The 27,214-nt window shown below is 41.8% G+C and overlaps 1 protein-coding gene across 6 annotated transcripts in view; it reads right to left on the bottom strand.

The window, feature by feature from the left end:
* Positions 1–27,214, bottom strand: part of aff2 (AF4/FMR2 family, member 2) — a 690,205-nt gene that overhangs the window by 154,120 nt on the left and 508,871 nt on the right. For all 6 annotated transcript variants that reach the window (XM_059976692.1, XM_059976694.1, XM_059976693.1 and 3 more), the window contains one exon: positions 2,146–2,180. In XM_059976692.1, the coding sequence (XP_059832675.1) occupies positions 2,146–2,180 (35 nt within the window). The remainder of the gene's footprint in view (positions 1–2,145; positions 2,181–27,214) is intronic.

Genomic DNA, 27,214 nt, shown 5'->3' with positions numbered 1-27,214 from the left:
GCATTGCTACCATCAAGGAGGAGGTGCAGGAGCCAGAAGCCACACACTCACCATTGCTTCCCTTCCCCTCCGCCCCATCAGATTTCTGAATGGACAATGATCCCATGTACATTATCTCACTATCTTTATCTCTTTTTTTTGGTTTCTTTTTGCACTACTTATTTAATTTTAGTACATATATTTCTAATCGTAATTTATAGTTTTCTAATTATACATTGCCACAGTACAACATAAGCTGGTGACATTAAATCTGTTTCTGATTCATTCCTTTCTTTCTTTCTAAATCTTTTTATCTGATTCATTCCATAGCCAACACAGCATGCCCACAATGGTTGGCGGAACAACACTGAACACAACAAAACAGAAGATACCAAGCAAAAAAGCGGCTACAGCAAGACAAACTAGGTTCCTCTTCTCCCCCAATCAACGCATATTAACAGGCCACCTTAGGCCTCCAGCCTCCAGGGGACTCGTGGATTTGCACACACTGGTTCCAACTTCGTCAGCAGACTGAGATTTGCAGGCTCAGGCTCTGGCTGTCAGGATTTGACTGGACTTCTTATCAACCTTCAGGCTTCAATCTGGACCTCAAAATGACCTTTGGGCTTCGATTCAGATCTCCAAATGACTTTCGGTTTTGATCCGGTCCTTTAAATACCTTTTGGGCTTTGATTCAGATCTTCAATAGACTTTCAGGCTTCGATCCAGATCTCCGATGGACTTTGAGGATTTGGATCAGACCTGCAAATGACTTCCTGGCTTCAAAACGGACCTCCGAACTTTGATCGGCGTTTGGCTTCGATCTGCATCTCAGCCATCTATGGCGGTGCAGCGGTTAGTGCTGCTGGTTGAGCATAATCTGAGTGGCATTTGTACCTCCAACCTACAACTCCCCACGTGCTGTCGTTTCCTCCCACACCCCAAAGCCGTGCTGATAAACTAACGACTGGCCACTGGCCAGTGTAAATTAACTCTTATGGAGGTGGATGTACGGGCAATCTGTTAGAGTTCGTGAACAGGTGAGAGAAAACAGATCATTGCGGAATTCCTCCAGCACCTTGTGCGTGTTGCTCTGGATAGTGAGCGTCTGCAGAAATCATTGGGAAATGGTTCTGAGAGCTACTACAGAAAATGGGCTGACTCGCCTCCTCCTATGCCATCTCCTCTGAGGATCGCCACTTTGTTGCGTTGGGAAGGTTTGTGAGGTCCTGAGATTAACGACAGGTGGAGATTATCCATCTGGAGATTAGCTCCTGGTAGGGTCATCCATGGCGGTAAGGTCAGTGGGGATGTTCCAGTCAGAGAGCAGTCCAACCTAGACCTCAGTGGCAGACGTGGCAGAAGATGATCATAACCGCAGTGAAGCGTCCCCAGTCACTTCACTCCATGCCACTGGACCTAACCTTGATCTGTCAAGGGCCATGTGGTGGCTGCCCATGCATCAGCCTCCCCAAGTTAAACAAAGTCAATGACAGGCATTCTCCATTAAGGAGCATTATTCTCCGAATACTCGTGTGTACTCTGCACTGGAGTATGGTGATCCCAGATCAGCCTCTACGTCCACGTGAGGACCCACCTAAGGAGAACATCACACTCGACTCGAGTGCTCGCACCACTATGCCTTAGGTAAGAAATATAATATATAAATAGAAGCAACAATCCTGCTCTTATCACAATAAGGGAGATAGTGTCCCACAACAAGATTAAGTAAGCGTTAGGCTATCACTGCCAAAAGGACTGGATCAATCTCCAGGATATGTAATGTCTTGTCGCATTAGTGCTGAGCCCATGTATCAGCTGAACTACTTGTGTGTTTATTTATGGGGGCCTGGAAGATGATTATGTTTATATTCATTACAGCTCACTTAAGGAGAGCAACAGAACCAGGTTGAAGTAGGTAAATGTGCTGATACAGTTTGACATGAAACATAGCACAAATTGCACTGAATTGAATTGACTAATTTATGATTAGCATGAAACATTTGCCCTCTGGGCAGCAATGGGAAGATTGCAAAGTCATGCTGGTATAATCCCTTACCTGAGTAGCTTAAGAAACATAAATATTCTCCTCCTCCTTCCCACCAACACAACTATTTCATTTATCAATCACCAATAAGGAATACAGCCATGTAAAAGCAAACTTACTTCACAGGAATGGGTCGAATCTTGGCTTTTTCTGCCTGCAAGTACAAACAAAAACATTAGCTAGAGAAGATTCAAGATTCTAGATCGTTTAATGTCATTTCCAGGACACAAGTGTAAAGGAGAACGAAATAATTGTTACTCTGGATCTGATGCAGCACAAAAAACACAAGTTAAGGAACACAATAATAAGAAAAACACAATAAGTATAAATACATAGCTTATATACATAGTTTGATTGTATGTCCATAAAGTAATACTAAAATATGTTAATCAGCCCCACTGCTTAGGGAAGGTAATTGTTTTTGAGTCTGGTGGTCCTGGTATGGATGCTACATGGCCTCCTCCCTAACGGGAGTGGGACAAACAGTCCATGAGAAGGGAATACAAGAAATACAAACATTTGTTGCAACTTTTTCAATAATTTAGAGCTTCAGTATTTAGAGGCCAACTGACTTAAAATGTAAAACATGCAATGGTACAACACATCACAGGAAATAAAGGTAAATACTGGCGGGACAGCAGGTCAAATTCCAACCCTTTGATGTAGTGTGTCAGGGTCACAGTTCAAAGGCATACTTAATGTTTGGAAACATGATCCTAATAAAATCCTTTTCTTAAATATCACAGTGGTACAGCTACCGGAGTCGCTGCCTCACAGATCCAGTGGCCCCTGCTCTATCCTGATGTCTATGGCTTCCTGTGTGGAGTTTGCATGCTCTCTCTGTGACTCTGTGGTTTTCCTCTGATTGCTCCTGTTTCTTCCCACTTCCCAAAATAAATACTCCAAGGTTGGTTGATTAATATGCTGCTGTAAATTGCTCCTGGTGTACAAGTGAGTGGTAGAGCTGGGAGGAGTTGATGGGAGAATAGAATTGTTAGAATAAAAATGTGTGCTTGATACTTAGGACTGACAGGTTGGAACATAGAACATTACAGCCCTTCATCCCAGGATGTTGTGCCGAGATTTTAACTTCCTCTAAGATCAATCTAACCTCTCCCTCCTACATAACACTCCATTTTTCTGTCATCCACGTGCCTACATTTCCTAAGTGCCCCTCATGTATTTGCTCTACCATCACCCATGCCAAGGTGCTCCACATAGTCTCTGTGTAATAAAAAACATACCCCCTGCATCTCCATATACCTTCTTCCAATCACCTTAAAATTGTGCCCCCTGTGATAGCCATTTCTGCCTGGGAAAAAGACTCTGGGTGCCTATGCCACCCTGTAAATCTCAATCAAAACAGCTCTCATCCTCTTTCATCCAAAGAGAAAAGCCCTATGTCAATCAACCTATCTTCATAATATATGGGCTCTAGATCAGGCAGCACCCTAGTAAATCTCTCCTGCACCCTCTCTAAAGCTTCCACACCCTTCCTCTAATGAGGGGACCAGAACTGAACACAACACTCCAAGAGTGGTTTAACCAGGATATCACAGAGCTGCAACATTACCTCAGGCCTTTTGAAACGAATCCCCGACTAATGAAGGCCAACATTCAACGGACTTGATAGACATCTACAAGATTATGAGAGGCATAGATAGGGTGGATAGTCAGTACCTGTTTCCCAGGGCACCAACAGTAAACACCAGAGGGCGTATGTACAAAGTTAAGGGAGGGAAGTTTAGGGGAGACATCCGGGGTAAGTTTTTTATACAGAGGGTTGTGAGTGCCTGGAATGACTTGCCAGGGATGGTGGTGGAGGCTAAAACATTAGGGGTATTTAAGAGCCTCTTGGACAGGCACATGGATGAAAGAAAAATAAAAAGAGGGTCATGGGGCAGTGTGGGTTTAGTACTTTTTTTTAAAGGATTATATGGGTTGGCACAACATGGAGGGCTGAAGGGCCTGTACTGTGCTGTAATGTTCTATGGTTCTATGGACCTTCTTAACTATCCTAAAACCTATATGATCTTGAGCACAAGATTGTCTAAAAATGCATGACATTTTACATAATCTAGGGTGGCAGGTGGAGATATGTTTCTACCAAAGCAAGTGTAAGGTGCTCCTTCCCTCTGCTAGCCTGCAGGTCACCCTTGGGAAAGGTGTAGAACCTGCTTAGCACCCCACCCGCCCACTCCAATCAGATCACATGAAGTAATGGGGGCAGGTGATGGATAATCGTAAGAGCAGCTGGTGCATATTACAAGTCCTGGTTATGCAGCAACAGACACCAGGCAGACAATCTTTGAAGAGTATTGATAATGGCTAGGGTCACCCATCTTGTAAAGACACTGCCCAGGAGGAGGCAAAGGCAAACCATTTCTGGTTGCCAAGAACTTTCATGGTCAAGACAATGTCATATGACACAGAACATAATGATAATGGTGATGATGAAAGGCCATCATTTATCCAAAGAATATCCCTATTACTAGCCCAGCTCAGACTCAAAAATCCAGGATGCTGTGCTGCAAAATATGGGTTCTACCTTCTGGATGCTAAATGAGGGTGTGACCACAAGAGTGTAGTGGATCCATGTCTCCATTTCAAAGAAAGGCAGGGAGTTATTCCCAAAGTCCTGACCCCTAATCCACCTTCACTCCATTGCTGATGAAGCAGGTTATCCAGTGAGCCATTATCATGTTACCAACTGTGGAATCTTGCTTTGCACAAATTGTTTACTGCACTTCCCACATCTTCTCATGCTTTCAGCAACTTATGTTCTCAGTATTATCTTAGACCATAAGACATAGGAGCCATAAGCTGCTTGGCCCTGAGTCTACTCCGCAAATCATGTCCACAGTATCACATTGTTATTTGCACAGTTTGTCTCCTTCAGCACATTACTTGCTTGTCAGTCTTTGTTTATGCATGGTTTTTCATAGATTTTATTGTATTTCCTGTAAATACATGCAAGAAAATGAATCTCAAGATAGTAGATGGTAATATATACAGTATGTATTTTGATAATAAATTTACTTTGAACCTTGAACATTTCAAGAGACACTGATTTGACTGCAAAGTGCTTTTGGATATTCGGAATCAGGAAGAAAGTGATACAAATACAATTCTTTTTCTTTCCAAAAGACCAGAAGACACAGAATCAGAATTAGGTCATTTGGCCCATCAAATCTGTTCTGCCATTCCATCATGGCTGATTTATTATCCCACTCAACTCTATTGCCCTGCCTTCTTCCCGTAGCTTTTGAAGTCCTTACTATTCAAGAACCAATCAACCTCCTCTTTAAACATACCCAGTGACTTGGCCTCCACAGCTGCCTGTGGCAATCAATTCCACAGATTCACCACCATCTGGTGAAAGAAATTCCTCCTCATCTCTTTTCTAAAGGGCTGTTCTTCAATTCTGAGGCTGTGTCCTCTGATCCTAGACTGCCCCACCATAGGGAACATCCTGTCCATATCCACTCTATCTAAGTCTTTAACTATTCAATAGATTTTGCTTTGATTCCCCCCCTCCCCCATTCTTCTAAAGTCCAGCAATGACAGGACCAGAGCTATAAAATGCTCTTCATATGTTAACCCTTTCATTCTTTCCAACTGTGCACTTGTCCCTACCTACCAGCCCAAGAGACAGCATATCCAACACATCATTCTCTGCAACTCCAGCCATTTCCAAAGGGATACTACCACCAAACACATCTTTACCACCACCCCCAAATCTCCGCTTTCTGTGGGGATCTCGCCCTCCATGGTTTCCTTGTCCATTTGGCCCTCCCAGCCAGCGGCTAAAGTGCTACACCTGCCCATTCATCTCGTCCCTTGCCTCCATTCAGGGCCCCAAACAGCACTTCTAGGTGAGGCAACACTTCATCTACGGATCTGCAGGGGCCATCTGTTGTATCCAGTGCTCCCAGTGCAGCCTCTCCTGCACTGGTGAGACCCATCGCAAATTGCGGGACTGCTTCATTGAACATTTCAGCTCCATCTGCCAAAAATGGAACTTCCTGGTGGTCAAACATTTAAATTCCAAATCCCATTCCCATTCCGACATATCGATTCATGGCCTCCTCTTGTGTTAAGATGAGGCAGCCCTCAGGGTGGAGAAGCAACACTTTACATTCCATCTGCGTAGCCTCCAACCAGATGGCTTGAATATCGACTTCTTCTTCCGGTAAGAAAGAAAATTCCCTTCCCTATTCTTCTATTCCGCATCCTGGCCTCTAATCTCTTCTGACCTGCTTGTCCAACCCCTAATACTCCTTTTCCTTCCCTTTCTCCAATGGTCTACACTCCTCTCCTAACAGATTCCTTCCTCTCCTGTCCCTTACCCTTCCTACCCACCTCGCTTCACCTATCACCTTCAAGTTATCATCCTTCCCCTCCCCCCACCTTTCCATTCTGGCGTTTTCCCCCTTCCTTTCCAGTCCTGAAGAAGGGTCTCAGTCTGAAACGTCGATTGTTCATTTTCATAGAAGTTGACTGACCTGCTGAGCTCCTCCAGCAGTTTGGGGGTGTCACATGATTGGAGAAGGGTTGAACTAATCCTTTGACAGAGTCCCTGTTGTTTGTTTATTTATTTACTTGTTTAGACATACGGCGTGGAACAGGCCCTTCTGACCCTTCGAGACATGCAACTCAGCAAACCACCAATTTAACCCTAGCCTAATCATGGGACAATTACAATGGCTAATTAACTTACTAACTGGTGCCTCTTTGGTATATTGTGGGAGGAAACTGGAGCATCAAGTCAAAACCCATGCACACACAGGAAGAATGGGGACTCACTTGCAGAGGATGCCAGAAATACAATCCAAAGTCCAACGCTCCAAGTTGCAATAGGGTCATGCTAACTGCTACACTACCGAAGCACCCCCTACAGCAGCTCATGGGGAGGAGTGAGTTCCACACTCACCTCACTCTTTGGGTGAAGAGATTTTGTTACTGACTCTCCCGTTACTACTGTTCCTTGGTATGACTTTCGATGACTAATTATCCAATATAAATAAATGAAAAACAGGTAATTAATTGTATTGAACTCTGATTTGTTGACAACTTTGTTGGTTACAAATGGAACACTTGTCTTTGCCAACACCATTAAGTCAAGGACTTGTACAGGATTATTGTCAAAAGCAAGGTCTGGGACACACTGACAAATTCACAATGCCAGATCCTCCAGATCTTCTGTTACTGGACACATGGAGGTGAGTTGCTTGTCTTGTTAGTGTGTACGGTACCAGCTCTTGGGTCATGGGCCAGGCTGGACTTGTTACAGGAATTGAGAACCCCCCCCCCCCTTTCTTTTCAATTGGGATTATCGAGTTGTGGATAGCTCCTAGTTGATAATGGGTTAATTATTGTCACTTATGACGTCTGGCGTGGTGGAGGCAGATATTATTAGGGACCTTTAAGAGAAGTATAGATAGGCACATGAATGTGAGGGAAATTTAAGGATATGGATATAGTGTAGGTAGAAGAGTTTACCATTTGGTTACTAATTTAATTGGTTTACTACAGTATTGTGGGCTGAAGGGCCTGTCCCTTCACTGTACTGTGAAAAGCATTAGTTCATGTACCATGCAGACATGTCATTTAATGCATAAGTACTCTGAAGCAAAACAAAGGGAAGACAGAATGTGGAATATAGTGTTGCAGTTATAGAAAAAGCTCAGTGTGGGAAGACAAATAAAACCCAATCTACCACATCAAGATCCAAAGTAATTTTTAAAAGAACATTTCTAAAATCCAGATATACATTATACAACCTTGTCCAAAGACCCTTAGTTCAGCACAGAGCTGAGTAAAATTCATGGAGCAGTGATCTGAACCGGCTCATCCCTCGCCTTGGGCCCGACCTCTGGACATTTTTGATCAGGTCCAGGAATCAGTTGGTTTGCTTTGCTATGCTCTGGGGCCTCGACCCCGCTGCCTCGATTTGGCTTGTACCCAAACTTTCCAATTCAGTACGGCGCTTAAATCAATCGAGTCTTGGGTTTTTCCCGCCGTCTTGCCTAGCCTCGGTTCTGCCACATTGGATTGTCTCCAAGTCCGAAGGGAAGTGACAGACTATTACTTGCAAGAGAAAATATGCAGATGTTGGAAATCCGAGCAGCACACACAAAATGCTGGAGGAACTCAGCAGGCCAGGCAGCATCAGTGGAAAAGAGTGCACTTGACATTTGGGCCAAAACCCTTCAGCAGGTCAGATTATTACTTGTGATGATCATTTGCCAGAAAAAGGATGATTAATGAAGTACTTTCCCTTGTTTTGTTAGCTACCAGCCAGAAAAGTCACTGTGATTCACAAGTGGCACCTTAAACTGGATGAGGCAGATTGAGAGATCACAAATTCATCTTTATATTTAAGAGGTCCCTGTCAAGGGTCTCATAACTATAGGATGGAAGCTGTTCTTGAGTCTGGAGTACATGTTCTCAAGCTTCTGTATCTTTTGACCAAAGGGCCAGGGTGGGGTAGAGAGAATGACTCGGGTGGGAGGGATCTTTGATTATATTCGCTAATAATTTTCATGTTTATTGAATGTCAAACAATTGCATAACATGATTTTTACTGTTGGCTGGCAGAACTGAGAACAGGCTTTGTTGACGGGCTTGCTTTGCAAGTGATCTTATTGATGCAATTACAAAGAAGGCACGACAGCAGCTAGATTTCATTAGGTGTTTGAAGAGACTTAGTATGTCACCAAGACCCTTGCAAACTTCTGCTGAGGTACTATGGAGAGCACTCTCACTGGTTGCATCGCCGTCTGGTATGGAGGGGTTACCGATAGGATTGGGAAAAGCTGCAGAAAGTTGTAAACTCAGCCAGCTCCATCATGGGCACAAGCCTCCTCAGCAGCGAGAACATCTTCAAAAGGTGATGCCTCAGAAAGGTGACATCCATCATGAAGGATCCCCACCTTTCAGGACATGCCCTTTTCTCATTGCTACCGTCAAGGAGGAAGTACAGGAGCCTGAAGACCCACACATCAATGTTTTTGGGACAGCTTCTTCTCTGAATGGATAATGAACCCATGTACACTATCTCAACTTTTTACAGTTTTTGCACTAATTATTTACATATGTGTTGTATCCTGGGGGAAAAGTACACACTCAAGACAACAACTTTTTCAGGTTTTAATTCCTTTATCTGTTTTAGATGTTTAAGTGCCAGAAGAGGGTCTTAAAACAAAACAAATGAACTTTACAATCAGGTCCTGCCTTTACAATCTCTGTTTAACGTTTGATCCACACACCTGTGTGTCCAATAATTGCATATGCAGTATAAAAATACAAAGAAAATCACACAAAACTAATATAGTACTAATATGGTACTAATACAGTAGTGGCAATTCTGCTTGGCTGGTAAGGAACTTTGCAAGCCACTCTATCCAGCGTCGAGTTCCTTACTCGTGAAAATCTTTCCTCACCATGCCTCTGGGGGAACTTGACTCCGAAGCCCCAACAGCTTCGGTGGCCGAAAGCAAAATGGTCTCCCCACTGTCCCGCGCGTGCGTAATGACATCACCATCTCCACTTAAAGGCAGAGACACCTATTCTAGCATTACCTGAATGAATGCCCAAGTACACTTTTAACAATACTGAATAGCATTCGATTGTCACCCAGATACATATGTTATTGTAATTTATTGTTTTTATTATGTATTGCAGTGTACTGTTACCACAAAACAACAAATTTAATGACATATGTGTGATGCTAAACCTGACTCTAGGGGTTAATGTAACAACAGTTTATCTCAGTGAACTGTAGGGTAGTTTGCATTAGTTTCAGATCCAGAGATGTTACAGGTCCAGAAGTGTTTACAATTGGATGCTCCTTCTCTATCTTCATTTGGAAGACAATGGAGTGGCAAGATAATACAGACAAGGACATAATCAAAAGATGATACCTCAAGAAGGTGTTATCCATCATTAAGAACCCCATCACCTAGGAAATGTCCTCACCTCATTGCTACCATCAGGGAGGCAGTACCGGAGTCTGATGACACATACTCAATGATTTTGGAACAGCTTCTTTCCCACCACCATCATATTTCTGAATGGACAATGAACCCATGAATATTATCTCACTATCTTTTGCTCGCTTTTTGCATAACTTAGTTAATTTCACTTGTTTTTTTTGCCATTTATGTAATTCGTTTTTTTTTGTGCTTGGGGTGTTTGATGTTTCCTTTAAACGGGTTCCATGGTGTTTCTGTGTTTCATGACTGTCTACGGGAAGATGAATCTCAGGGTTCTATATTGCATACATTCTTATTATAATTTATAGTATATTTATGTAGTGCATTGTACAGATGTCGCAAAACAGCAAAATTTCATGATTTATGTCAATGATAATACACCTGATTTGGATTCTGATCCTGACTGAGCTCCAGAGATCCAGATCCAATCTTCTCTTGTCTGTGTGGAGCTTGCATGGTCTGTGGTACTAGTGAAGTTGCTCCATTGAGAACTGTTGGGCAAAATCGCCCCCTTTCTATGCCAATGAAAGACGGGTGACAATTCTGAATGGCAGGACCAAGTAATAAGGCCATTTGTTTATAATTTGTTTGTTTCTTTAGCAACACAGCCCTTCCAGCCCTTCGAGCCATGCTGCCCCAGCAACCCCGATATACCTGATTAATCCTAATCTAATCACAGGACAATTTACAATGACCAATTAAACTACTAACCGGTTCATCTTTGTATGATTCTTAATCTATTCAATATACACCAATTTAGTTATTTATTTATCTTTACTTTTTTTCTTCTACATTATGTATTGCATTGAACTGCTGCTGCTAAGTTAACAAATTTCACGACACATGCTGGTGATAATAAACCTGATTCTGATTCTGACCGTGGGAGGAAACAGAAGCACCTATTGAAAAGTTTTGTATTTCGCAGGAAGAATGAACAGAGACTCCTTACAGAACAGCGACAGTACTGAACTCTGAACTCCGAAATGCATCAAGCTGTAATAGTGTCACACTTATCATTACGCTACTGTGTTGCCCAATTAGAATATTTCTGGAATCCTTGACGCAAACCAATTGTTGCCTCAAGACGACCTTGAATTTCTTTGGAAGATTTGCAAGCAGAACCTCAGTGAGTCAGAAGCTCTTTGCTCTGTTTGGGCACATCTGTCAGTGATTGACTTTGACGTTCTCATGAATATAATCTGGGACTTTGGCTCTTTCAGTTCTAATGCAAGGCAAGAGGTCTGGCTTTGCCTAGTACAAAATATGAATAAGATTACTTTAACAGCCCAGAGATTGCTGTAAAAATAACTGTGTTCAAGTCATTTGCCAATATTATTTTGTGTTTTTTAAAGAAAACAGATATCTGTGATGAGGGAGACAGAAAGCCTGAGTTCCTATTCTCCACAAATGGCACACAAATTGCAATACACTGCCAATAACTCAGACCAAACAGAAAAAAATTGAAATTTCACCAAACGTCTTTAGACAGCTAGATTTATACCCTCAGTAGAATCACTGCAACCACTTAGGGCTTGTAATTCATGTTGGAAAGGCCCTGCCAATCGTACTAATTAATAATCCAGACTTGATAAACAAAACTGATTAAAACTGGGTTTAGTGTCAGTCTTGAGGCAATAAATTGTTCCAATTATTTTTCCCAAGTTGCAAAGATCGGTTTACTTTTCCTTAATTTGTGTTTTATTTCTTTTAGTCTTCCCTTTCTTTCTTCCCCTTTATTCCTCTGCCACCAAACACTCGAACAAACTTCTTTAGAAGTGCGGTTAAAAGTATCTTGACTGGTCCAGTACAACAATTCAAATGCTCAGGAATGTAAGAAGCTGCAGAGAGTATTGTTTTTTTCCCCGACACATCACGTCAGTTAGTATCTCCAGAAGATGCCTGGGGAAGGCAACGTCTATCATCAAAGATTCCCACCTTCCAGGCCATGCCATCTTCTGGCAGCTACCATTCGGCGGGAGATGCAGAAACCTTAAGTCGTACACCACCAGGTTCAAGAACAGTTACTTTCTCTCAGCTATTCAGTTCTTCAAACAACTGGCAATATTTTCTTATGGCAGGAACACTATGACCACTCTGTACTGCAATCATCTTTTTAGTTTGTTCAAATTGTGTTGTTTCTTGTATAGGTTTGTAAAATGGATGTTTTTTTTTCTGAATATTGTCTTTAATGCCATGTGTCTATGATGCTGCTGCAGACAAGCTTTTCATTGCAGCCGTACATACACGTACATGTTCATATGGCAACTTTGTCTTGAATTGTTTACCAATTCCAAGGGTCTTTATGTGTTTTATCTCAGTTCTCCTCCTCAATACAATAACTTCATCCCCTAGTTTGATGTTCCCTACATTTTATCTTCTGAAGTCTGAATATAATCTTCAATGTGAAAGAAATACAAGACTTGATGATGTGTGTGATCATTGTAATCTTGAACCAACTTTAAAGAATCTCTAATCAGTACAGTTTAGCAACACTATGACAACTTTGATCACTTTGTACTAAAATGTGTATGTTCTTTCTTGCAAAAACTGTGCATAATTTATGCTTAATTTACATTTTTCTTGTAAGTGCTGTTTTTTTGATGCTCTGTGCCTGTGATGTTGCTGCAGGTTTTCCATTTCACCTGTCCATGCATGTACTTGTGCAAATGACAATAAACTCAACTTTGACTTGGTCTCAAATTTGAAGCTAATTTGAACTTTTCTCCCTGCCTGCTACTCTTTTACTTCATGAGCTTGGGAAGAATGTCAGCGGATTCCTTCATTCACCTGTGCAAGACCCTGTACACTGTCATATTGTTGACCACTTCTAGGTAAATCATCATGTACAAAACATTTATACCCTGTGTGCAATGGGGGCAAAGCCTAAATAATATCCAATTTCATTCATATTGAAGGCAGTGATAAAGACAACTAGTTAGTGGTTTATCTATGGTTTAAAAAAGTTATTAATTGGAAATCGAACTACAGCTTACTGCAAACAGGCAAATATCTACATCCAGAACAATCCTCTTTGTCCATGGATGACATTCTTACAAGTGATTTTGGCCTGAAGTCATAAAGACATAGAACTTTACAGCGCATTATCAGGCCCTTGGGCCCATATAGTTTGTGTTGAACTACTAATCTGCCAGGTCCCATGGTCCTGCACCAGGACTCACAGTTCTCTCATCCATGTACCTTTGTACTTATCTGAATTTCTCTTAAATGTTGAAATTGAATCCGTACCACTACTTTTGCTGTGGCTTGAAGGTATGACACACAGGGAGAAGCACAATTACTTAATTATCATAATCTCACAGTGAGGGCTCTAGCAGTGTTTCAAACTGGATAGGTTGGTACAGTTTTATTTATTTATTTTTATTCAAAGGAAAAGCCTTTCCGACCCAATGAGTTCATGCCATCTAATTACATCCACCCGGGAGGAACCCAGAGCACATGGGGAGAACATACAAACTCCTTATAGGCAGCACCGGAATTGTACTCCGGAATACTCCGAGCTACAACAGCATCGCATTAACCTTTATGCTACCGTGGCGACAGAACTGTTCTGGCTGGAGTGTATAAGAATGGGGGGGGATCTCATTGAAATCTATTGAATATTGAAAGGCCTAGGTAGAGTGGACGTGGAGAAGATATCTCCAGTTGCGGCAGAGTCGGGGACAAGGGCACACCCTCAGAAAGATGAGGAGGAATTTATTTAATCAGAGGGTGGCGAATCTGCAAAATTGATTGTAACAGGTGGCTGTGAAGGCCAAGTCACTGGGTATTAAAGTGGAAATTATTAGGCCTTTGATCAGTATGGGTGGCAAAGGCAGGAGAATGGGGTTGAGATGGAAAATAAGTCAGCCATGATGGAATGGCAAAGCAGTTTTGATGGGCTGAATGGCCTAACTCTAACCTAATCACTGTATGACTCTTACTGGCGGTGGCAGAAATGAACCCAGATTACTAGCACTGTAATAATGTTATGCTATGCGCTGCTGACGCTATGTTGCTATGATGCTAGTAAAACAGCAATCTGAGACTTCCAGGTTTTGGCAGGTTTTCCATTCACGCTGTGCACCAGCAAAAACAAACAGGGAATTGTTTCAATAACCAAATCTTCTGGTCTCTTCCCGATTATGCAACCTTTGCTACCTCAGATATGGACCATGGTTCCAGTTTATTGCAGAACCCATTGATCTGTGTACAGACCATTTATCATTCATGAAAGAACTCAGTGATCTTCACAGTATATTATATGAAACAACTCATATCATCTGTCAACTGCAGTCTCATTTCTGTTTTCAACTCCATAGGGATTTTGTCTTTTTGATCCTTCTTGAATTAAAATGTTGCTAAGCAACACGGCCAGGAGGCATGCTGGCTCAATGCTTCTGAAAATGCAGTCTATCAAATCATTTTAACAGTCTGCTATCTCACTGCAATTCAGAAAGCACTGTTTATTTCATGAAACTGCCATTGTACTGGATAGATTTCAGACAGTAGTTTACCTAGGTTCAATTAACCTGTCACATTTTAGACTTTTTTTGGAAGAATAATACCACAAGACATCCTTCTGCTAAATGCAGTTCAAGGTTGCTTAACCATCGCCTTTATTCAATCTTCACTCAGTTATGCTCTGTAACGATTATCCTTTGATCACTAAATCTAATCCATCAATTGAAAAAAAACTCTACAATCATCCTCACCATTACCAGCCTAAGTCAAATCTTCAATCAAGGCCCATGTGTACCATGAAGATCTCATTTATTGCTTATCAAAAAAACTTCTGTGCATTTTCTTGTGCTGGCCATGATTTCTCACTGCCAAATCTTTGCAGGGTCTAAAGTCACTGTTGTAATCCATTACATCAGGCTTTTTTTCTGGAGCAAGTTATGAGCAAAACGGAAAAGTCAATCAAAGCTTCCTTGTATCCTGTTCTATTCGGAGCCATGTTACATGGAAGACACTTTGATCAGTTGACCTTTCCTTTCCATTTATAGTCAAACGACAGCTGAAGAGCACTTACTGTATTTTTACTGGGCTGCAGGATGCAATGAAATTGAAGCTGGAAGAGACACAGCAGGGTGTAAATTCTGAAGGATATTGAATTTGAGTCTGGAGCAGGGGTTCTCAACCCTTTGTTTTGCCATGGACAAATACAGTTAAGCTAGGGGTCCATGGGCTCTAGGTCTAATGTCACAGAGTCAAAGAACACTACAGAACAGTAACAGAACTTTTGGCCTATCTAGTCCATGTTGAATTATTAATCTGCCTATACCCATCAATATGCATCCACAATATAGCTCTCTATACTCCTCCTGTCCAAGTCCCTATCCAAGTTTCTCTTAAATTCTGAAATCAAACCCACATCCATCACTTCTGCTGGCAGCTCGTTCCATACTCTCAACATCCTCAGAGTAAAGAAAACCCCCCTCATATTCCCCTTAAATACTTTACCTTTCACCCTTAACCCATGACCTCTTCCTCTAGACACACCCAGCCTCAGTGAAAAATGTCTGCTTACCCTATCAATACCTCTCTTTATTTTGTATACCTCTGATTTTGTATACTATTAAATTACCCCTCATTCTCCTATGCTCCAGGAGAAAAAGTCTTCATCTATCAACTTTTCCCCATAACTCAGGTCCTCAAGCCCTAGCAACATCCTTGTAAATTATCTCTACTCTCTTTCAGTATTATTGACCTCATTCCTGTAGGTAGGTGACCAATATTGCACACAATACTCCAAATTAGGCTTCACCAATGACTTATACTTCAACATAACATCCCAACTCCTGCATTCAATTTATGAAGGTCAATGTACAAAACCTCATCTCTATGACCCTTTCCCCACAGAATGCTACTTTCAAGTAATTATGGATCTGTGTTATGTATTTGTGACAAATTAGACAACAGGAACCAGGAATCTGCAAATGATGGAAATCCAGAGCAAAATACAAAATGCTGGAGGAACTCAGCAGGTTAGGCAGCATCTATGGAGAGAAATAAACAGTTGAAACATTGACTCTTTATTTCTTTTACACAGATGCTGCCTGACCTGCTGAGTTCCTCCAGCATGTTTTGTGTGATGCAGCACAATTATATCCAAACTGCATGATTATAACCAAGAGATCCAACCTTCCTACTTTAAGCAAAGTGTGCAAATTCAGAACAATTGTCCAAGGTTAAAGGGGGGTTGAGTGGTTAATTTGCAGGAACTCGTACATTTGAATACAATCATTGCAGCCACTTGGACATCCTGCAAGATCTTAGCTTGCTGCTTTCTTCAGTATTTTTTATTGTAAAGTGCTCTTCTTACATGCCTCAGAGGCAAATAAATACCAAGTGCAGAAAAATAGTCAAGTTGAATTCAGTAACTGTCACTGGCAATGTTGCCAGGACTTGAGGACTTAAGTTATAGGAAAAAATTAAATAGGTTAGGACTTTATTTCCTGGAGCGTTGGAGAATGAGGGGTGATTTGATAGAGGAATACACAGTTATGAGGGATATAGATAGGGAAATGCAAGCAGGCTTTTTCCATTGAGTTTGGGTGAGACTACAACTAGAGGCCATGGGTTAAGGATGAAAGGAGAAATGGTTAGGGGGAACATGAGGAAAAACTTCTTCACTCAGAGAGGGATGAGAGTGTGGCACGAGCTGCCGGCGTAAGTGTGGATGTCTGTTTGATTTCGATATTTAAGAGAAATTTAGATAGGTACATGGATGGGAGGGGTATGGAGGGCTGTGGTCCAGATGCAGGTTGATGGGACTAGACAGAATAAAAGTTTAGCAGATATTAAATGGGCTGAAGGGACTGCTTCTCTAATGCAGTGCTCTATGACTCTAAAATCTACTAACCCTTACATCTTTGGATTGTTGGTGGAAACCAGAGCACCGGGGGAAATCTCGCATGGTCACAGGAAGAATGTACAACTTCCTTGCAGACAGCGGCAGAAGCCAGGTTGCTGGTGCTGTTACAATGTAATGTGAACTGCTATGTTATCATGCAACCCTCATCTTGTATCACCAACAAAAGTCATGTGGTGGACCCATTTGCTAAACATGCTTGGTGGAAACTGTGCACTCCAAGTACAATCTTGGACACTCTGCTGATTAACACTCAACCCATGCATTAATTAATCAAGTACAGTCGTTTCTTAATTTGCTTGCTGTGGTGAACAATTTATTGAGAGCAGCTGACCATTTGTCATCTGCCTCTCTTTCCGGGATCATTGATACAGCAGAGTGCTACAAATGCTCCAAGTGACTTACGGCAAGCGAGAGCATGCACCCATGGAGACAAGGAGCACTACAGCACAGTAACAGGCCCTTTGGCCCATCTAGTCCATTCTGCCCAGTTCCAATGATTCCAGTGCATGTCTGAAGAAAGGGAGAAGCAAAAAATGCACAGATGGACACTTTGGAAAAATGTCATATTTCAGATTGGTTATATATACCAGTTCCTCCCCACACCCTCAGACACATCAGGTGGCAACCTTGCCGTTTGTTTAGCATTTGCCTGTTTTACAAGGTTGAGTTGCCAGCTTGCAGCTCAACTCCAACACAGGTGGGAAGTGTGTAATGAAATTCCTTGCTCAGACGAGGCACACAGAGTGTACAGAGTACATGGTGATAACAAATACAATAAGCACAAGCTCGGGACCTGTATTTATTTATTTCGAGATACAGCACGAAACAGGACCTTCAGTCCCAACGGACTGCACTGCCCAGCAATCTACCTGTCTAACCCTAGCCCAGGGGTCGGCAACCTTTACCACTGAAAGAGCCATTTGGACCCGTTTCCCACAGAAAAGAAAACACTGTGAGCCACAAAACCCGTTTGGCATTTAAAATGAAATAGCACTGCATACAACGTTTTTTTTTGCCTTTATGCTATGTATAAACAAACTATAATGTGTTGCATTTATGAAATCGATGAACTCCTGCAGAGAAAACGAAATTACATTTCTGCATGCAACAAAAACATTTTGAACTCCGAAAAAAAGACGTTGGGTTGAAGCTTACTTTTAAGTAAAATACTCAATGTCTATTTGAGTCCTTCTTGTATTTATGAAAAACGCCGAACTTAAATTGTCCTCCAGCAGCAAACCAGTTTTTCTCTCAGCTCCATCCAGATATTTTTGAGCAAAGGCTGCGTGTTTAGTCTGGAAATGTCTTGTGACGTTTGACTTTTTGTTGTTTGCTTGTTTTTCATTACATATTAAGCATACCGGTAAATCAGTCTCGTCAGCAGTGAAAGCAAATGAATCTGCCCATGTATCATTAAACGTTCTGTTTTCTTCAGTCACTTTTCTTTTTTTAGAATTCTCCATAGTTAGCCCACCTTGGATCGAAAAATTAAAGAAATCGCGCACTGGCGGGTGTCAGGCATTGGCAGTGGTGACGTATATCAATAGCGACTAAAAACACGTTTTATTTAGATTGTACAAGATCACCATAATCTTCAAATTTAGAATTACATTTCGGAAACTAACAAACTAACATAAAATACATTTTAATTAAATACTCATCATTTATTTTCCAAAGCCACAGGGAGCTGCAGCACAGAGATGAAAGGGTTCGCATGCGACTCCGGAGCCGCGGGTTGCCGACCCCTGCCCTAGCCTAATCACAGGACAATTTACAATGACCAAGTTACATACTAACTGATATGTCTTTGTACCATTGAAAAAAAACCAACATAGCTCATGGGGAGAACATGCGGGACTTATAGACAGTACAGGAATTGAACTCCAAATTTAGGAACACTCCAAACTGTAATTGCATCACACTGTCTGCTATGCTTCCGTGGCACCCGAACTGTACTGACTGGAGTTTAGAAGTATACGGGGGATCTCACTGAAACTTTTTGAATATTGAAAGGCCTGGATAGAATCGACATGGAGAGGATACTTCCAATAGTTAGAGAGTCGAGGACCAGAGGACATGGCTTCAGAATAGAAGGAATTCCCTTTAGAACAAAGATAAGGAGTAATTTCTTTAGCCAGTGAAACTGGAACTAATTGCCATCGATGTCTGTATGGGCCAAGTCACTGGATATATTTAAAGCAGAGGTTGATGGGTTCTTGATTAATAAGGGTGTCAAAGGTTATGGGGTGAAGGCAGAAGACTAGGGTTGAGGGGGATAATAAATCAACCACACAGAGCAGAATTGATGGGTTGAATGGCCTAATTCTTCTCCTATGCCTTATGGTCTAATACATTTTTCCACTAATTCAGTTTGCACTACTATACCTTGCAGCATTCTATTGTTTACGCTCATCAGTATTTATTACTACTGTGGACACCGTTCACTCTGAACTTCAAAGGAGCAAGGATCATCATTAAACCCTTGTGCAAATGACAATAAACTAATACTAATCTGAACAGTGAGCACAAAATGAAAGGATAGTGCAAAATCTTGAAGAAGGGTCTCACCCCGAATCATTGACAGCTTATTCCTCTCCATAGAAGCTGTCAAACGTGCTGAGCTCCTGGAGCACTTTGTGTATATTGCACTCAGGATGGTGCTAAGAACACACTGTGGTCTAAAGTAATTCATAAAGAATGTCAAAGTGCCAATAGGTGTTGGATGGTCCTATGAGCAGCTGGTGTATATCACAAGTCCTGATAATGTGACCACCGACTCCAGATAGACAACCTCTGAAGGGTATCGATAATGGCTGGGATTGCTCCTCTTGTAAAGGCACTGCCCAGAAAAAGGCAATGACAAACCCCTTCTGTAGAATTTGCCAAGAACTATCATGGTCATAGATCGCTGATGTCGTATGACACGGCACATAACGATGATGAAAGTGCCAATTACTGGAGAGGTAGAGTTAAGATTCCGAGAATGTGGCAGCACCACTGGGACGGGGATATTTGAGGAGGTTTACTATGTCACCAAATCCCCTCAAAGCAAATTTCCCCAAGTGGACAGTGAAGAGCATTCGAACTGGTTGCATCATTGTCTGGTAGGGAGGAGGCACTGCACAGGATTGGAAAGTTCAGTCAACTTAACCAGCTCCATCATGAAGGAAATCTTCAAAAGGCGATGGACCATGAACACACACTCAACGGCCAGTTTATTAGGTACAGGAGGTAGCTCATAAAGTGGCCTTTGAGGGTATATTATGTACAGCACTCTACTACTGCTAGAAAACAACAAATTTCACAACATATGCCGGTGATAATAAATCTAATCCTGAATTTGAAGATGTGATTAAGCACATAACTAACTTCTTCACCACTGACCCTATAAAGAAGGCAGATAATAGATCAGCTCATAATGAGATTATTGAATGGATATGATATAGTGGCAGAGAATGATAACGAGGAGTTAGCTTGAATGAAATGGTGATTAATGACAGACAAAAGACACTGTATTTAATACATCAGAAATGAAAAACATAATGAGAATCATTTTATCTGTCAGATATATTGGCAGAAGGAATTCCCTGAAAATCCCTCGAAATCCCACGTACAAGATGCTGGTGAAGTTCTACTTGGAAGAATTGTGGTCAATTTTGGTCGCCCTGCTTTAGGGAAGATGCTTAAGGTGAGAGGGAGAGATTTAATAGGAACCTAAGGGGCAACATCTTCACACATGTGCATATGGAATGAGGGGCCAGGGAAAGTGGTTGAGGCAGGTAAAAATAAAACCATTTTTTAAAAGACATTAGGACAGGTGCATGGAAAGGAAAGGTCCATAATGATGTGGGGCATAACGTGGGCAAATGGGACTTGGTAGGCATGATCCCGTTAGGCCAAAGGGCTTGTTTCCTGCTGTATCGCTCTATGATTATGTATCTTGTTGAACCAGACCCATTATCTACTCCCAGATACACAATCAAGCACTTTATTGATCTATCTATCTATTTATCTATCCATTTATTCATTTATTTATTTATTTAGAGATATGGCGCAAAGTAGGCCCGTCTGGACATTCAAGCCAGGCCACCTCAGCAACCTCACCACCCAACTATTTCACCCCAACCTAATCACGGGTCAACTTACAATGACCAAATAATCTACCCGGTACGTCTTTGGGCTGTGGGAGGAAGCTGGAGCACCCAGAGACAGCACTGGAACTGAACTCCAAACTCTGGAAGTGCCCTCAAGAGTGAAGTGTTGCATTAAAGGCTACACTACTGTGAAACCATTTACATTTGGATTAAACTGCCAACTATGCCAATGGCAGCCAGAAAATTCTGAAAGTTTATGAATAACTTTGAGATTGCACTGATCGTTTAATGTCCAAAAATGCCAATGAAATATTTTTGGTAGTTGTTGACGTAGTGTAGTAAATATGGCAACCTTTGAGCACAGCAGGTCCCCATAACCAGTAACCTGGTGACAATCTATACTAAAACTATTGATTAGCAGGAACCATTTACCAGTCACAGGTGATAAACCCCTGATTATAATCCATAATGTTATCATAGCCAGGGAAGGTAAGGGTACAAGCTCCAACTACCTATTAAATGCTCCTAATGGTGTGCAGCTCAAATAGTCTCTGACAACAAAGTCCAGCTCCTGGCCTTCACATGTAGCTTAGCTACTAAGCCCAGAAGAAATGCTTCTACTGACAGGAGCAGAGGCAAAGGCAGATTACTGGTGTCTTTAATCTAGTCACTCTGAGCAGATGGGGCTCATCAACCATGGTTGGCAGCTGATTTAGGAGAAGGAAAACTCTGATCTTAAACGTCTGTTCCCTTGTAGCTCTACCCACTCACAGGGAAGGCTTCGGAAGTGAACCCTGAGGAAAAATCTGGTGATGGAGTCCATTTGGTAGTCCTAAATTGAGTTCAACCCTGATTGGCAACTCCTGCAACACTGCTGATGCCAAACTGTATCAGTTGCTGCCGCTCCTTTGGGTTTATCAGATATGTGGAGAAGGGGAGCTTGTTATATGGGCAACAGATCGCTCTCCACATTGTACTGCCCTGGCTTGCATATCTAGATAGATGGGATGCAACATCCATGATTGACACTGACCGACTTGTGCCTCAACTCAACAACTATGTTCCATCATTCCATTATTACACGATGGTTACAGATATAGATACATGCTCTCTTCTCACTGCTGCTATCCAGAAGGAGGTACAGGAGCCTTAGGTCCTACAGCTCCAGGTTCAGGAAGCGTTATCGCTTTATAACCAGTGTGGATCAATGTCATTCACCTCAACGCTGAACTGATTCCACAACTTGTGGAATCACTTTTCAAGGACTCTACAACTCATGTTCTCAGCATTATTTATCTTTTTTCTATTATTGGCACAAGTTTTCTTCTTTTGCACATTGGTTGTTTGCTGGTCTTTGTTATGTGTAGTTTTACATAAATTTTATTGCATTTCTTTATTCTCCTATAAATTCCTGCAAGAAAATGAATCACAGGATAACATATTGTGACAGATACCTACTTTGGTAATAAATTTACTTTGAATCTTGAATATTCAGATTCATGGGATGACATGGTAATGTGGTGGGAAGTGCAATTTCTGCTGCTGTCTGTAAGGAGTTTATATGTCCTCCCCATGACAGCGTGGGGGTGCCGGATTCCTCACACAGTCCGAAGATGTACGGGTCAGGGTCAGTGAGTTGTGGGCATGCTATGTTGGTGCCAGAAGCGTGGCTGCCCCCAGCACAATCGTCGCTGATTTAATTTGACACAGATGACGTATTTCACTGGATGTTTCGATGTACATGGAACAGATAAAGCTAGCCCCTTTAATATTTCATGGAAGAGTAGGCAGGCCTCAAGTGAAAAGGGATGATGAAAACTGGCACTGTGGCGGTGTTACACAGATGTGGCAGCTGAGACTCACATGGTCAAATCCCCAGAGGGGGGAATGAAGCCCATACACCTCTGTCTTGAAGACAGGAGTCTATCAACTGAGCCCCAGCTGTCCGGCCCCTCTTACCCCTCAAGTCCTGGAACTATACCACCAAAGATCCTTATGAAAGCTTTCAAAGATCAGCTGGGAGGACAGACACAATAACACCAGCATGCAGGAGGAGACCAACATGAAACAGCAGCTCCACTATGATAAAGCAACACCAACTCCCATGGATAGGTCGTGTCCTCTGGATGCCTAACTCACCTTGCCCCAAACAGATCCTTTACCCGAAGCTGAAGGACAGTCAGTAAGCCCCTGGTGGGAAAGGAAACACTTCCAAGATAACATTGCAATCATCCAAAAAAATTCAACATTACATCTAAAAACTGGGAAGGCATTCCACTCAATAAATACACCTGGAGGAAATCTGTTCAAAAGGGAGCTGGGTTATGTAAGTAGCCTTTACTATGTAGCTGTGAAAAGAGAGACTGACCAACCAGAAGGCCCAACCACTAATGACAGCCACCACTTCCTCTTGGCCACACTACACCAGACTATGTGGATACTTGACCATGCTCTACAACCACCTGAGGATCCACCAACTGGTAACCCCTTAGGAGGACATCATACTTGAATCGAGTGATCACACCTCCCCTTAGTGTAAGTTGTTTAAACACGGGAAAAAATATAATGCAGCACACTGGTCATTAAATGGTGACTGAAACTCTGATTTGTCCCTTCTGCAGAAATTTAACATCAATGTCAAGTTCAATCATCTGCTCGTTGGGAGAATGGCTGGGGGTGTCAGTCCCATGCTTCTCTTCACAAATGATCTGTGCCCACAGCCCTTCTCTGCTGGGTTAATGGGCACCGCTTTAAGGTCTTCGGTTGCCGCACTCATTAAAGTGAGAGAAAGCCTGCCAGAGTAAGCCAAGTTACAGTAAAGCTGTAAGAACAGATGTTGACTGTAATTAAATTGATTTATGTCTTCCTTAGATCTTCAAAGCTGACAGTCAGCTCCAATTTACTTCGGGTACAGCATCCTTTTTGAAACTCTAAAGTACACAGGTCCTCCAAATGAAATACATACAACCCTCAAGTGTATGTTCAATTGATATTTATTGTACATTATATTGGGATGATGAGATGATGCATTTTGATGTATGTTTGAATGTAAATGCAATAAATAAATGAATATGAATCTGAATTTGATGCCCTGTGAGTCAATCATGATGAACAAGGCCATTGGCCTATGAGTTTATTTGTATTAATGTCACAGGCCAAAGGTCTGTGTCCACAAAACTATTACAAACAAGCAAATTGAAAAGCATTTATATATAAAAAATAAGTTCCAGACCCGTCCTTTGATTTCCTGTCATATGTGGTGCTATATTAACTTACAAATACATAAAACAGGAATATCATTTTATAGGGATCCTGCGGCCATTGTAAAAACCATACATAATGAAATACACCATTGTGGATTGCCTATAGATACCCAAAGCATAAACTGCTCTTTTTAATTATGTATAGAACAGCATGGTACAGTACAGGCCCTGTGGACCACAATGTTGTGCCGAACCTTTAACTTACCTTAAGCTCAAATTAACCCTTTTCTTCCCCAAACAGCCCTCCATTTTGCTTTCATCCATGTGATTATCCCAAAAGTCTCTTAAATACCCCTACCACCACCCCGGCAGCGTGTGCCATGCATCCACCACTCTTTGTGTAAAAAAAACTATTTCTGACAACCCCTTGTATTTTCATCCGAACTCCCTACAGTTATGCCCTCTTGTATTAGCTATTACTGCCTTGCGAAAATGTATCTGACTGTCCACTCTGTTTAATCCTCTTGCACAAAGTCATAAACCCAATGATGTGGCCTCCACATGTTCACCACCCTCTGGCTAAAGAAATTCCTCTTCATCTCTGTTCCAAATAGACATCCCTCTATTTTGAGGTTATGCCCTCTGGTCCAAGACTCCCCCACTATAGGAAACAACATTCTACATATTTAGCCTTTTCAATATTCTATAGTTTCAAAGAGATACTCCCCTCATTCTTCTAAACTCCAGCGAGTACAAGCCCAGAGCCATCAAGCACTAAACATACTAACCCTTTCATTCCTGAAATCAGTTTTACGAACCTCCTCTGAACATTCTACAGTGCCAACACATTCTTAGATACGGGCCCAAAACTGTTCACAATACTCCAAGTGTGGTATGACCAAAGCCTTATAAAGCCTCAGCATCACATCCTTGCTTTTATATTCTAGTCCTCTCGAATAGGCCTGATCATGTGTCTCTCTAAGAGAGACTTAAAACAATTCCATCATATTTGACTTTACCACTACCCTTGGCAGCACATTCCAGGCACCTCCTCCCCCCACCCTCTGTGAAAAACCTTACCTTACACATCTCCTTTTCACCTTCAAACTGTGTTTTCTAGTCTTAGATATTTCAACTCTTTGAGAAAGATCATAATCATCATCATTATGTGTCCTGTCATATGACATGGATGATCATGGTCTTTCCATGACCATGATTGTTCTTGGCAATTTTTTCTGCAGATGTGGTTTTCTATTGCCTTCTTCCGGGCTGTGTTTTACAAGGCTGGTGACCCCAACCATATCATAACTCTTCAGAGATTGTTTGCCTGGCCTCAGTGGTCACATAACCAGGATTTATGATATGCACGAGCTGCTCATATGGTCATCCACCACCTGCCCCAATGGCTTCACTTGACCCTGATTGTGGGGCTGAGCAGGTGCTACACCTGAAGGCTGGCGGAGGGAAGGAGCCTCTTACACCCCCTTTAGCAGAGACATACTTCCACCCTGCCTCTCAAAGAGAAAGATACTGACTGTCTAATCTCTCTACAGCTCTCATAATTTCATAAGCTCCTCTCAAGTGAAGGTTAAGTATATTTATTTTTCTAAGATTTAACAGCGGCCAGTTAGGTATTATCACCAGATATCTTTGTTAACTGGGTGATCAGAAGTTTCCTGGAACACTGCTTCCTGCATTAATGTACAACAATTCAAAGAAGATCATAATCATGGTACTGAACCAAAGCCAGATCAGGAAGTGGTTAAAGTTCTGGAATACTTTCCCTAATGCCTCCCTCCCCAGCATTACAACACTAGTTAAAACCTTTGACAAAGATTTTCCCTCTTTAATGGTTCAGCAATCATATTTTTGATAACATTCCAGCAAGAAGCATCGGACTATCTTGCAGCATTAATGGGCATGTATAAATGTTGTGAGTCCACATTCAGGGAACGCTACGATATCTGGAACAGCCTGTTTCCTTCATGCATGGGCCACTACTTCACAAGATCTGTGAAATTTCTTTAAGAACTGGGCTTGTTTCTTGATTGTGTTTGAGTCAATGTGATACAAGAGATAGGTCACTAAATAACTGAGGACCAAGCAAGTCCCCGGACTGGTTTGGTAGGTAAGAGAATGCAAAGTGAAACCTCAGTCTAACTGGCTCAGATTGTATTCAATATCCATTCCTCCCAGAGGATCCTACGAGTCCGGGTGGGAACAGACTGTGCATGCATCAGGTCATGAAATTTATGAGGGAAAGAGGTGACTGATGCATTTTGAAATCCATTCACACAATGTAGATACTTCCATTGGTTTGGGCATTGAGTGTAAGAGCAAGAAGTCATATTGCAGTTGTATAAAACTTCGGTGTTTTATACAGAGGCACTGAGTGTGATTCTGGTCGCTTCATGACAGTAAGGATGTGGAAGTTGTGGAAAGCATAAAGGAGACTTTTTCTTGGATGAAGCTTGAATTAGAGAGTATGAACTATATGGTGCGTTTGAGCAAAATTGGATTGATTTCTTTGGAGCTTTGGAGACTGAGGGGAGACCTGATAGAAATGTATAAAAATATAAAAGGCACAGATAATATTTTTTTCCCAGGATGTAAATGATAAAGAATAGAATGCATGTATTTAAGGTAAGGAGTGGGGGAAGATTAAAGGAAATGTATGGGGCAGATTTTTTTTGGAGATAGTAGCAGGTGCCTGGAAGGTATTGCCAGAGATGGTGGTGGGAGCAGATACTGTAGTGGCCTTTGAGAGGTGGTTAGATAGAGACATGAATTTACAGGGAATGGAGGGATATGGTTCATGTACAGGCAGAAGAGCTTTAGACCTCATATTGACTTCATGCACATCTCCAAATTCCATTGAACCACCACTGAAACCTTCATCTTCAGCTTCTTGGATCGGAATCTCCGGAATTCTCCCTCTCTGCCTTTGTACCTCTCTGACACATCCCTTTGTCATCGAAGGATTCAAACATTTTGCTTTGTGATTCAGTATAATTTTT

The sequence above is a fragment of the Hypanus sabinus genome, chromosome 8, assembly GCF_030144855.1.
Source record: "Hypanus sabinus isolate sHypSab1 chromosome 8, sHypSab1.hap1, whole genome shotgun sequence".
Lineage (NCBI taxonomy): Eukaryota > Metazoa > Chordata > Chondrichthyes > Myliobatiformes > Dasyatidae > Hypanus > Hypanus sabinus.
Note: the sequence above shows the minus strand (reverse complement) of the source record. Positions and strands in the feature narration are given on the sequence as shown.